The sequence below is a fragment of the Cavia porcellus genome, unplaced genomic scaffold (genome assembly GCF_034190915.1).
Source record: "Cavia porcellus strain 051 isolate PalLab524CR breed Dunkin Hartley unplaced genomic scaffold, mCavPor4.1 scaffold_26, whole genome shotgun sequence".
NCBI classification, from domain to species: domain Eukaryota; kingdom Metazoa; phylum Chordata; class Mammalia; order Rodentia; family Caviidae; genus Cavia; species Cavia porcellus.
In genome coordinates, this window is record NW_026947509.1 from 27,945,895 (window position 1) to 27,958,946 (window position 13,052).

The 13,052-nt window shown below is 54.9% G+C and overlaps 1 protein-coding gene across 4 annotated transcripts in view; it reads right to left on the minus strand.

Moving 5' to 3' along the window:
• Gpr35 (G protein-coupled receptor 35) overlaps positions 1 to 13,052 on the minus strand; it is a 23,720-nt gene continuing 10,668 nt past the window's right edge. For 3 of the 4 annotated variants that reach the window (XM_023566888.2, XM_063237013.1, XM_023566887.2), the window contains one exon: positions 1 to 2,300. In XM_023566888.2, coding sequence (XP_023422656.2) covers positions 1,358 to 2,290 — 933 coding nt within the window. In that variant the 5' untranslated portion in view covers positions 2,291 to 2,300 and the 3' untranslated portion in view covers positions 1 to 1,357. Of the gene's footprint in view, positions 2,301 to 4,258; positions 6,138 to 13,052 lie in introns of those variants that run through there. The other variant, XM_003474370.4, reaches the window with a different exon arrangement.

Consider the following 13,052-nt stretch of genomic DNA (forward strand, 5'->3'; position numbering starts at 1 on the left):
TGATGATAAATTGTATTTGGATTGTCACAGAAACAAGAGAGGCCAGTGCCACGCCCCTGGAGAATGGGCCAGGAGAAGCGTTTCTCAGGCCACTCAAGCAGGGAGTCCCAACAGCCCCTGCTCTCTCCTCAGGCTGCTGTCTAAGGGTTCTGGGAAGGGTCTGTGACCAGGAACCCATGCCCTCCCTTCCCCTTGATGCCAGCCTTGTCCCCCCCCATGACCGCCAAATCTGGCCAAGGGCAAAACTGCGGATCTGCATGCAGCCCCAGCCTAGCTGGTCTGCCTGAAGGGAATCACGTCCCTGGTGGGAAACTTCTGTGGACTCCCCTGGTCCTATGGACTCCCTGTCACTTGGAGATGAAGATTCCAGCCAGGTGTAGCAGCACACACCTGTAATCCTAGCACTTGGGAGGCTGAAGCAGAAGGATCACCATGAGTTCAAGGCAGCCTGGGCTATGTAGTGAGCTCAAGGCCAGCCTGAACTGCAGAGTGAGACCTTGTCTCAAAAAAAAATTAAATAAAAATTAAAAAAGAAAATGACAGTCATGATGGTGGACATCAGGGACATGGACACTACCTATGCAGCTATGCCCTGGCACAAGCCACAGAGTGAGCTCTGAGAGAGCTGGGTTGCCCTAAAGACTAGGACTGGGCTGGCAGGCAAGGAGCACATCGGGAGCACAGGGTGGGAACAGAGTGGGCTGTTTTCAGGAAGCTGAGCCCTGGACACCTGCTGCTGGCGCTGCGCTCTCACACAGGAGCCTCCTGGATACACACACACCTATGGATGGGAGGTCAGGTCAGCTCAGCACTGGGGGTTAGGGTGAAGAGGGCGGGGCTGCTGCAGAGGGTACTGGATGGAGGTGCCAAGCCTGGGTAGCACCCTTAGGGGTGTGGTGGGAATACCCATCAGAGAGGACATGCTGGGCTGGGAGCTGGTGTACAACCCCCAGCCTTCCGGGGGCACTGCTGCTGGGCAAGGGGAAAGAGATGAGGTGAAGGGTGGTCAGGTCAGGGACCCCCACCTTGGTACCTGGGATGGCTTTGAGGAAGGTGATTTGTCTATGGCTGGGGCAGGGGTCAGACTGGTTCTGGGAGGAGCCTCTTCAGAGGAGCCACAGCCAGACCCTCACACACATAGCCATTCAGCTCCAAGCCTGTGCATCCAGCACCCCCGCGCTGCTCTGGAGTAGGCAGAGTTCGGGAGCTTGGGTGGAGACTCAGTGATGGGAGTGGCTGAAAACAGGGGCCCTCGTCCTCAGACTCCATACTCCAGCTGCCTCCTCCCACCTGGGCCTTTGGAGAGAGGCCTGGCCAGAGCCAGTGGCACTGGGCTGATCTTAACCCTTCCTCCTGGTCACATGTCCAGGCTGTCAGGTAGTGCAATCTTAGGAGAGGTCAGGCTCTGGGAGTCCTGGCTCCTGTGGGTCGAGGGCCGAGTGGACGCATCCTTGAACTCTTTGGCCATGTAGTAGTAGCAGATGGCATCCAGGCAGCAGTTAGCATTGGACAGCTGGCTGGTGATGGACAGGGCGAAGCTGAACGCCTTGCGGGCCTCACAGGAGCTTGGGCGCATGGCAACCTGCATGGTCAGCACCACATGCAGTGGCAAGAAGCAGACGATGAACACAATCAGGTTGGCCCAGATCATGCGGGTGGCCTTGCGGGTGGCCCGGGCCTGCCCTGTCTCAGCGGTTGGCCTCTGGGCTAGTGCTGTCACCACCTGCAGGGAGCAGAAAACCAGCACGGCCAGAGGCAGGTAGAAGCCGAGCAGTGAGAAGGTGGTGGAGCTAAAGTTGTGCCTCGAGTAGCTCCGGAAACAGAAGCCACCCTCCTGCTGCCCCAGGTACAGGCGGAGCAGTATGGAGCCGACCACCAGGACCCAGAGCACCAGACAGATGGCCACGGCCCGCCTCGGGGAGCGGAGTCTGAGGGCGTGTAGCGGGTGACGCACAGCCACGTAGCGGTCCACCGAGATGGCCATGATCAGGCTGATACTCATGTACCTGTTGACCATGTAAACGGTCTGCGAGAGCTGGCACCGCAGTGTGTCCTGGGTATCCTTCACGAAGGACAGCATGAAGGGCAGGGAGCAGAGCAGCAGGAAGTCCGACACGGCCAGGTTGGTCATGTACACGCGGGTCTCCGTCCACTGTGACATGCGGCGGCAGAACACCCAGAGTGCCAGGCCATTGAGCAGCAGGCCCAGCACCAGCAGCATCACTGAGTAGATTTTGATGAAGATCTTGAGTGCGTATGGCTCCATGAAGGTCTTGCAAGTAACGTTCATGGTCCCCAGGCTGTGTGAGAAGCGAAAGGTCAGTGGGGTGGCCCTACCCCTGCTCCAAGGCTGCCTGCACTGGCCTCCACTGCTGCACACAGACCCCAAGTTCCCAGAGCAATTAGAGACACTGTAAAAAGCTGAGGTCACCCTCAAGGCCAGCGCTGCCCTACAGATGGGTGGGAAACCGAGGACTTCGGAGAGGCCAGGTGAGTCCATGGCTGTGGAGCTGGGGCAGATCTCCTCTCCCGGACCACCTCATGCTCACCTGAGCCCTCCAGAGCACAGTGGTTGCCTTGGGCAGGTCAGCAAACCTTGCAGCCCATAGCTTGAGCTCGGAGGTGGTGCCACTCTGGCCTAAGGGTGCCAGACAGGTCCAGAGCAGAGTCTAGACTGCCTGCTGCCCCTTGGTGGCCCTGGCTGGGAGACACCTCTGTTCCATCACACCTGTTCCCAGTGAGCTATCACCCTCCCCTCCATCTGGGCTTTCTCTAACACAAAGGCCCAGCACAGCAAGGATGGTGTTCAGGACTGCTCCCCAGAAAGCTCCAGAGCTCTGGCTTTGGACATGGGCTGTGGACCTTTTGCTGTCTTGCTCCATCTCATCTCTTCAGCCTCCACCTCTGTGCTACAAAAAGTGACTTCCCCAGCAGCTCAAGCCCCATGTGTCCCCTGCGGTCTGCTGCACCTTCCTATGAAGGATTCTGCTTTCTCTCCTCTGCCACCCTGGCTCTGAAGCCCCTCAGAGGGACTCTGAGCCCCTCCCCACCAGCCACCATGTGCCTCTGCATCTCTCCAGCTTTGTTTCCTGTCTGCCCTGGCTGCCCCAGGGCCCTAGTCTTGAGCTCCTACTCAGAGCCCTGCAGGTGTGGGGGCTGTCGAGCCCTCGCCTAGCATGGTCAAGGCTTCAGGTTCCACTCCCAATACTACAAAAGCAAAGTGAAATGGAAAGAATCACGGCTATTTGTGGGGCACCCCGGCACCCATTCCCCATGATCTTCCCCAAGATCTCCCCTGGCCTGGGAGAGGCCGCCTTTGGCTGGGGGTGCCTGTGTGTGGCACTCCCCAATCGCTGGTGCCCTCGAGAAGGGAGAATCCTTAATGTCCACCATCCTCCCAGCTGTATAGAGATGTCCGCATCACACATTGGAGCCTGAGACTCCATCCACCAGCACAGCCCAGGGCCTCTCAGGGGAGAATATAAAGTCTGACCATAGTCTTTCAAATTTCCCATTCAGAATAAAACAAACAATGGGCTGTGCAGGAGAAGAATGCAAACTTTGGAGGAGTTCAAGGTCCGTCTGAGGCTCTGGCCTTAGTCCCTCAGGGTGGGTCCCAAGAGTCCAGGGGTCAGGCTCTAGGGACCTCAGGCCTCGTCCCTGCCATCAGGCACTCAGCAGCAATGTCTGATGCGGCCAGCACTCAGGGAGCTGCTGCCAGAGCCCTGGGCTGGGAAATGGTGGCTTTGGTCACTGTGACTTCTTGCCCAGGTGGGCATAGGAGTCCACTTCTAGGCCTTCTTCCTCTATGCTGAGACCGGCTCACTGTAAACATGGGAAGCTAAAAGCTGTCCTTGCTGGGCATTGCCCGTCATGGGGGGCGGGGGTGGCGCACAGGGATTGTCTGGCCTGAGAACTCTGCACAGGCCAAGCCATGGGGGCGGTATGGGCGAAAAGGCCTGGTCCTGAGTGACACAGGGCCTCAGGTAGGGTGACCAGCACCCAGCACCCACCCCATGTAGACACATAAGGACCTCAAAACTGGAACTCAGCTTGTGAAGCCTGTTACCTTTCCAAGAAGCCTCTACCCCCAAGGACCCAGGCTCCCAGCACAGGTCTCAACCCATGCTGAGGGACCCCAACCCTGACCAGCTCTGAGGGAGCCTGGCAGAGCCCTGGCCCACTCTGAGAGAGACCCAGCAGAGGTTCACTGCTGAGATCCTGCACCCCTGGGCCCCAACCACACCCTGGCACCCACCTGCTGTTACCAGAGGCCTCCAGGCTGAGTCCTGTAACCATTGAGCTGTGCTGCTTGTGAGGCCTGAAGGCACAGTGGGCTCGGTCACCCCCAGGCTGTGCCCCTCCTTGGGTGTGCAGGCCCAATGGGAAGGGTAGGCTGGGGTGGCAGCTCTTGGATGGAAGTGGGGCACCCCCAGCCTAGCAGTCTCCAGCATCTCCCAGAGCTGGTGTTTGCTCTGAACACAGTTCCAGAGGAGGCAGGGCCAGGGCGTGCAGCCCCGCCCTCGCAGGCTTCCCCTCCCGTGCCTGTGCAGAGCCCAGACAGGGCCTTGCCTGTGAGCCCCGCCTGTGGTCAGGAGCCGGCACCCCACACAGCTTCCTGGCAGGGGCAGCACAGCACACTGGACCTCACTCACACAGGCAAACCCCAGCCTGCAAGGGAAATCCAGACCATTTCCTCCCACCACTCTGCAATCCAAGCCTATCTCCTCAGAAGCTACCCCGGGAAAGCACCAGTCAGAGCACCCCCAAACTCCGAAGGTCTGGGGGAGGCTCACCTCGGAGCTGTCCCAGGCTATGGGGCTCCCCAAGCCCACCACTGCAGGCAGGGCTTCACCCCAGTTTGTGCTCCTCTGGCTTCCAATCTATCACTCTTCAAAGACTTCAAGGAGCTGGGAGAGACCCTCTCCCCACTCCATGGAGGTGGAAACTGAAGCCTTGAGGACAGGTGTGACTGGCCAGCCATGGTACAGTTTGTGTCGGATCTGACCTGCTCTGTAGCCCCTGACCTGGATCCCTGTCTGAGTCTTGAGTTCTAGGCCTGGCTCCCACCTTTCCTGTGCTGTGACCCCACACCCAGCCGACTCTTGCCAGTGGTCCCTGCAGACCCAGGGCACAGGGGGGCACTTAAGGCCCCCATGATGGGCAGGTCACGGGAGCCCACCCCGCGCAGTGGTGCTCAGTGGTGGACAGATGCCAGGTGCTTTCCAGGGCTTGGGTTTTCATCTGTCCCCGCTCCCAGCCTCAGAATCAACCCTCTGGGTTCCGCTGGCCTGGGCTCTATCCCCACCCTTCCACTGTCACCTGCAGCTGGACACCAGGGTAGTGTCCAGTGTTTCTCTGCCCCATGGGGTTCTCAATACCCCCACATTGGGAACTCAGAACTGGGGACCCCAGGAGTGCTGGGCAGAGCGCCTGAGCACTCATGCCTAGAAAGGGATTCTGGGCCTCATCCTGAGGCTTTGGGTCATGGTGGCCCCTGGGTGCCCAGGGCCACGTGGCCCAGTAAGACTGACCCTGCATTTGTCTGAAATGTTGGCACTTTAATTGGCATGGATTTTTGTGCTGGTTTTATTAACTAACGCACTCAGTGTTGTTCCATCTTGATAACAGTTTTAGGTCCACATCAGTGCCAGTGCCCACTTGTCCACTTTGAGACTCTGCCCCGGGGCTGGGGATTTAGCTCAGCGGCATAAGCGCCTGCCTTGCAAGCAGGTAGTCGTGAGTTCGATCCCCAGTATCAAAAAACAAACAAACAAACAAACAAAAAAGAGACTCTGCCCCAGGGGAGGGTGGGATAGCAGGGACTCGGCCACTCCCATGATACCACAAAGGGAAAGCGGGTGCAATGCTGATGTGACCCGCTGCCCGTCCTGGGACACTTTCAGTTCTCCTCTTCTCAGAGCCAGGCCTGGAAGTGACGCCCTCCTGGGAACTCCCCTCCCCCACCAGCCCACTCTCTGCCTGCCTCTGACGTGTGGGGACGGGGACAGGGTCCCACAGAGGGTGGGTGCAGGGGCAACATGAGGCCCACTGTTCAACCCTGGCCCATCGTGCAGCCCTGGCTTCTCAGCCCCTCCACATCACGGCCATGGCCTCCTCAAGTCCAGCTGGGTCCCTGTAGCCCCACAGGGAGCCAGGACCCCCAGATGAAAACCCCTCACACCCCCCCACACACACACCCCGGCTCCCCTCCTATATCCTCTCCTTGGTCCCCCAGTAAGCGGGTTCTCCATCAGCTGAGCCCCAGGTGTTCAGATGTGGCCTCTTCCCTCCTGAGAGCAACATCCAGGCTACTGCCCTATCCAGCTCTGTGTCACTTGTCATCACAACCTGGGCTTTCCAGGCTGAGCCCCTCTCCCCAATGGCTCTCCCCCATCCCTGCTTCAGTGTCCCCCCAGTGCCAGTGTAGAGCACTGGCAAGGAGGAGCCAGTCCGTGCCCTCAGGAAGGAGCCAGTGTGGATCCTGCCCTTGCAGGTCTCCTTTGGAATGGTTCCTGCAGGCCCCGTGGGCTCCTGCAGTGGGAAAGCTAAAGCAGGATACTGGTAGGACCCGCTCAAAACCCTGGGGACCCTCTCAGAAGCCCTCATGCCCTCCAAACTTCAATACCCCCAAGACCTCCTCCAGGACTCTCTCAGGACATCTTGGTCCTCTTGTGTCCCAAGCCGCCCCATGGCAACTTCGCCCTCCTTCCACAGCCCCTCCAGCACCTGGGGCTCAGCCAAAGACTGTCAGAGGCCCTGCTGCTGGGCAGCATCCCAGTGGGCTTTCAGGGTCCCCAGGGGAAGCCAGCAGGGAGCAGGCACCAGAGCTGCCTGGGTAGGGAGTCCACCACAGGAGAAGCCAGGTGGGCATCTCGGCCCCCGTGGCTGGTGACGGGGATCGGGCAGGGCTTGGCCTCTGTGTTCCCTGGACTCTCCACACCAGTGCCACACTCTGAATTAATTCAGGAGGGAAATGCAAGCATATGGCCAGATGGTGCTGAAGGGGTCCGAGGACCAGGCCAAAGGCCATGAGGCACCCCAGAGGTCTCTCGAGTCCCATCCCATTCCACCCATGCTCAGCCATGTTGTGCTGCCCTGTGGATCAGGGCAAAGGAGCAAGAACCATCACTGCTCTCGGGGACCCCATCCCCCCAGCCACTTCCTGCAGACCAAAGACACTTGCTGCAATCCTGAAGTGAGAAGTGTGAGTTCTGGGAAACTGGCAGCATCACTTCTCCTCATCAGGTGGCAGAGGCCCGGCATGTGTAGCGCTGAGAGCGAGGGGACACTGGCACCTGCAATGCCTTGTGTGTAGGGTTGGCTTCAGAGCAATGGAAATATTTGGGCAACTACCAACTTAAGTTTTAAGGGGATTTCATAACATTGAAAACAAATGAATCTAACTGATTTGCATTTTCAAGGGACAATATAACCCTATCACCAGATCCTTCCAAGTGATCATAAAACCCAATTATTTGGGTTTTATATTAGCCTTCTTCCAAAAAGAATGACAAAATATTGCTTTATTTTTAGTAATCACTTTCCAAATAATTTTAAAACACTGTTTTGTCTCTACCTTGATATAATCCATCTAAATTAGCTACATGACACTGTTCTGTCTGTACAAACACAAGGTGTGGGGGTTGGGGATTTAGCTCAGCGGCATAAGCGCCTGCCTTGCAAATGCATGGTTGTGAGTTTGATCCCCGGTACCAATAAAAAAAAAAATACAAGGTGTGATAAAGACACGGTGATCGTTTAAATTTTTAAAAGTTTATTACAAAGCTGGGGATGTAGCTCAGTGGCACAAGTGCCTGCCTGGCAAGCACAAGTTCCTGAGTTTGATTCCTGGTATTAAAAAAAAGTATTAAAGTAAAAGACATATTGTAATAATCCTGCACAAAATATTCTACTTCACCTAGAATACTCATTCCATCATCCTGGCCACTTTCTGCAGCAGCTCTGGAGTCTTCTTTCCTGAGCGTCGTTAGCTGTGCTGTCCTGGCTGCCTCAACGTCCTGAATCCATTAGAAATGTTTTCCTTTCATGGTCATTTTGACTTTAGGGAACAGGCAGAAGTCTCACAGTGCCAGAAGACACATGGCCATGTCTCTGCAAAGTTGACCCTGGTGGATGGCTCACAAGAGCAGCACACATTGTATTTTTGACCACACCTCATAAAGACAGTCACGAAAGAGGATTTCCAGAACTGCTTCAAAAAGTGGCAAGAGGGGCTGGACATTTAGCTCAGTAGCATAAACACCTGCCTGGCAAGCATGAGGTCATTAGTTAGGTCCCCAGAACCAAAAAACAAAAGTGTCAAGAGTGATGTGATCAGTGTTCAAAGCAACACTGGGACAAACCTTGAGGAGGAATAACAGCAATGTGCCTTTTACTCTAATAAAGAAAAAATGTTTTTAAGTCAGGGTTTTGCTGTGTAGTTTAGGCTGGCCTCAAACTCATAATGATCCTCCTGCCTCAGCCTCTCCAGGGCTGAGATTATGGGAAAGTGCCACCATGTAGGGCTCAGTTCTAATAAATTTTTTTGGTATGGGGGATCAAACTCATGAACTGGGGGTCTTTGCACTGAGGTACACCTCTAACCCTCATTTAATTTCTATTTGACGACTATGTCTTGCTAAATCTCCAGGTTACCCAAGTTGGGCTCTAAATTTGGATTCTCCCAGAGTGCTGGGCTGACAAGTGCATGCCAATGGTTTTTGTTTGTTCGCCTCATTCTATTTTACCTCCCAAAGATGGGGATTATGCACACCCTGGGCAGCAGGGATGCTGAGACCTCCTAGACGCTGCAGTCACCTTGACAATCACTGGCAGCCGCTAGCATCAAATAAGTGTACTCTGGTGGAAATTCACACTTTGGACACGGTCTCACCAACACCAAAACCCACCCGGGGTGCCCAGCAGCTGGCGGTGACTGCAGTAAGGGAGACTTGTGGGCCCAGGCCTGGGCTGACACCTGAGCAAGCATTGGGTCCTGTCCATGGGCAACACAGTATAGGCCAGAGGACATGAAAAAAGAAGATGTAGACAGGCCAGGGACCTGTCAGTGGGACACACAGGCTTCTCTGGCTCTCAATTATCTGTGGGAATGGAACAGGCTTTGGGGACACAAACAGAGCGTCACAGCTGAGCAGAGTCCTGCTCTGCACCGCAGCAGCACAGTTGAGGGCTAGATGGAAGGAGCTTGCTGGCTCCAGTGTCCCAGAGTGGCACAGGTAGGAGCTAGAGGACACCCAGGCCCAGGTCTGCACTGGGGGCTGCAGGGAAGGAGCAGAGGCTGGAGTAGAAAGATCCATGGTTAAGCTCGGTATGGTGGCATTGAAATCCCAGTGCTGAGGCAGGACTGCCAGAGGTTCAGGGCTAGCCTGGGCCACACAGTGAGTTCAAGGCCAGCCTGCAGTACAGAGGGAGACTCTGACTCAAACAAAACAAACAAACAAACAAACAAACAAACAAAAAAAAAAACGAAGGAGGTTTGGAGGACAGCAAGGTGCACTGTGGCAACTATGGGGGAGGGATCGCCTTCTGTCTTGCCTTAAATCCAGTGTTTTGTTCTGTTTTACTGTTTTGTTTTATTCCTGCATCTGGTAATCTGAGCAACTATTTTGAAGATAACAATATGCAGTAAAACAACCATTGTTAAATTCTTATCATCTTGTTTTGAAAACCTATATATCTATTATTGGTGTTTTTTGTTTGTTGTTATTTTGCTTTTGTTGCTTTTTAGGTTTGTTTGCTTAATTGTTGTTTTTTCTTTAAAATACAATTTAAAAAAAGAAAGAAAGGGAAGGGAAGAAAGGGAGGAGCCACGGTTGATGGGGACAAGGCTCAGCCCACAGAGGGCAGGTGGTGGCTGTGCCAGGCTGTCTCCACTGTCCCAGAGTGGCCAAGTCTTGCTGCAGCCACGGTTGGGCCTGAAACATCACCCATCTGCCTCCCATCCTGTCCAACCAAGGAAATTGTTTTTAGTGTAGGCTGGGAATCCAGGCCAACCTCTCCCAGGGTAGCAGGGCAGCCTCCTGGCAGGTCTCTCAGATAAAGAGTGATAACAGTAGTCATCTATTTAGCAAATATCTTCGCTCATACTCAATAACATGACACCTGGCATCAGTCAATGGATGGGAGGAAGCAACACAGATGGGCAGGGGGCACTGGGCACTGGGATTAGTTACGCTCTGTCTATTTGCATGCATCTGAAATTTCTGAAAAGGTTAAAAGCAAAGATGGCCAGACACCCCACTACATACCCATTGCACATGCAGAAGCACAGTGTGACTCATTTTTTACTTCAGCAGGGCTGCTGCTGGGCCTCAAGAGGGTTCTGGGGGGACGATGCCTAAGAAGGGTCTGGGTGCTGGCAGCAGGTGCTGGTCAGGGGGACTATGCTGGGCCTCACTGGTCTGGTGCAGCAGGTGAAATATGCCCCCCCATATACATGTGCATACCCAGAAACACATGTACTCATGTGCACATGCATGCATGTGTGTGCACATAGGTGTATATGTGTGCACTCAGCTGCATGTAAGTAGATACAATATGCATATACCATGTATATACATGTAAGTACACATGCATATACGTGCATCTATACAGATGCATACATATGTATACACACCGTGTACACACGTGTACACATTACACATCTTATACATTCACACACATGCACACATGCAGACACATACATTCAATTATATGCATGGACATGCACATACCTGCACACATACACACGTGCATATGTATACTGTACCCCTGATATACACATGTGCCAAGTACACAGGTGCATACATATGCACATGCATGGAAAGAACAGGTTTGGCCAGCCCCAGCCAAGGGGGTAGAGCTGCCATTCTGGCTGCTTCAACGTGGTCCAGTTCCAGAAGGATCCAGCTGAGCCAGAGCTACCTGGTGCCTGAGAGTTGGAGCCCAGTCTATGGGGGCAGTAGGGACCTGGGGCAGAGGTCTCCTCAGAACCAGGAGCCTGGTGACCCCAACTTTGTAGGTGCCAGTCTCTGCACCAGCAGCAACCCGTGCTGCACAATGGGATTCAGGGCCCAGGAGGTCCAGGGCCAGGATCAAGGCCCCAGAGAAGCCCAGAAGACAGCATGGAAAGGACTGGCCCAGGTTGCCAGGTTGGGGTTGCAGAGGCCACAGAGACACATGGGGAGGAGGCCTGGCAGGAACTAGGGTACAGGCAGGGAGGAGGGCAGGGTGAGGAAGCCACAGGTACCACTGAGGTCAGAGTGAGGGCTGTGCTGGGTGAGGGTCAGGTCAGGATGGGGACAGGCTTAGAGATAGGCATGCAGGTTAGACCCGAGTCTTCAGGAAATGTGGCTTTGGTTTCTTGGTGCTTACTCACTGCAGTAACTTGAAGGCATGCAGGATCCCTTCCCCTGTGTCCATGCACGTGCACACACACATGCACACTCCAGGGCAGGGCCCATCTCAGATCTGCTCCCCCTTGCAGGCTCCCAGCCTCTGCTTCTTCCCTCACAGTCCTTCCTCAGTGGCTCTCTGCCAGCAGCGCCATCCCTCCACCCTTTCCCCTTTGCTCTTTTCCTCCAGATTTGCTTCTTCAGCACTGCTCCAAGCCATGTGCAACTTCCTCCCCCTCATCTGTGAGGTCAGTGACAGACTGTGATTCAGGTCAGGGCAGGAGTGAGTTCCAGGAAGCCATCCAGAGGAGGCACGGAGGTCAGGCCTAGGGAAGGCTCCGGATCCATGGAAACCCTTTCCTGAGCACCCACAGCAAACCCATGAACACCATCCCGAGGGACCTCTATGGGGGAAAGTGGGCCTCACCCATGGCTGCTAGTCCAGTGACACCCTGCCCTTGCCCTTGGGAAGCTCCCATAGCACCAAGCCTCCCCAAGGTCTCTGTGATTCTCCTGAGAGGTGCCCCTCTGTGCTCAGTCTACAGATATTGGGGTCCCACCATGACAAGACCACCAATACACCTCCACCGGGACCTACAGGTCCCCTGTTACTGGACCCCAGTGCTGGACCAGGCAGAATCACCTCATTCTATCTACCAGCAGATGTGGCAAGGCTGAGCCGTGTGCAGTTCTTTTTATAAACTGTTTGAACGAAACGTTGAATAAGTATAAACAGACACATCTACCACAGGGTGCAGAGACAGAATGTAAGCTGATCTTTGACATTTCCTTGCAATTTGCCCTGAGATCTTCTTATGCCACACCCTAGAGGCCATGTCCTTTTGTGGCTGCCTATGACGGTCACCTTGGTTTGCTCCTTCTCTGGCCTCTCTTCCCGGCCCTGTTGCTGTCCTTGTGGGTCCCCTCATCACTCAGTAAACAGACTCTGCCCCTGCCACTGACACCTGCTGTGGTGGACAGGAAGAATGTCCCCAGATGCACGTGCTCTTGGAGGCGGGCTCAGCAGGTCACAGGCGCTGTGCTCCTCAGCCTCTGTGCTTCCTGGCTGCTGCAGCAACACAGCAGCCCCGGCCTCCCTTCCTACTGCTTCTGCGGGCTTGGGTGCTGAGCCCCCGCAATAGGGAAGTGACTAAGACAACCCCTCACCCATGACCCCAAACAGCCAGTTCCAACCCAGGTCTCTAGGTGAGTACCCGGCCACGAACAGACCTGCATGCTGAGTGACCTCTCCCCAACACCTCAGAAGTAAATCAACCACTGTCATCACCCCGACCTAATCATCCTCCAAAGCTCCCCTCTCAGAGAGTGACCTCCGCATTGTCCAGGCGTGCGAATATCATTCCAAACTCCACTTCCAAACAACATCAGTGAGTTAAGTATACATGTGATAAACCCGAAAGCAGCAGCAGAGAGCCCACGGCATGGGTGCTGCAGCGGGCACGCAGCCCTCTCCGCGATGACGTCATGCACCGTGTGAACTGTTTTTCTAGACTAAAACCTCAGTGCTCAGGTCCAATTTTAGTGTTGGCACTTCACAATTAATAAGTGGTTTTCAGCTACATTTGGGCACTCTATCTCTAAAATGTTCACCATTGCTGTGAGCAGCCATTGAAAAAATAAAACAGAGCTAGGGAT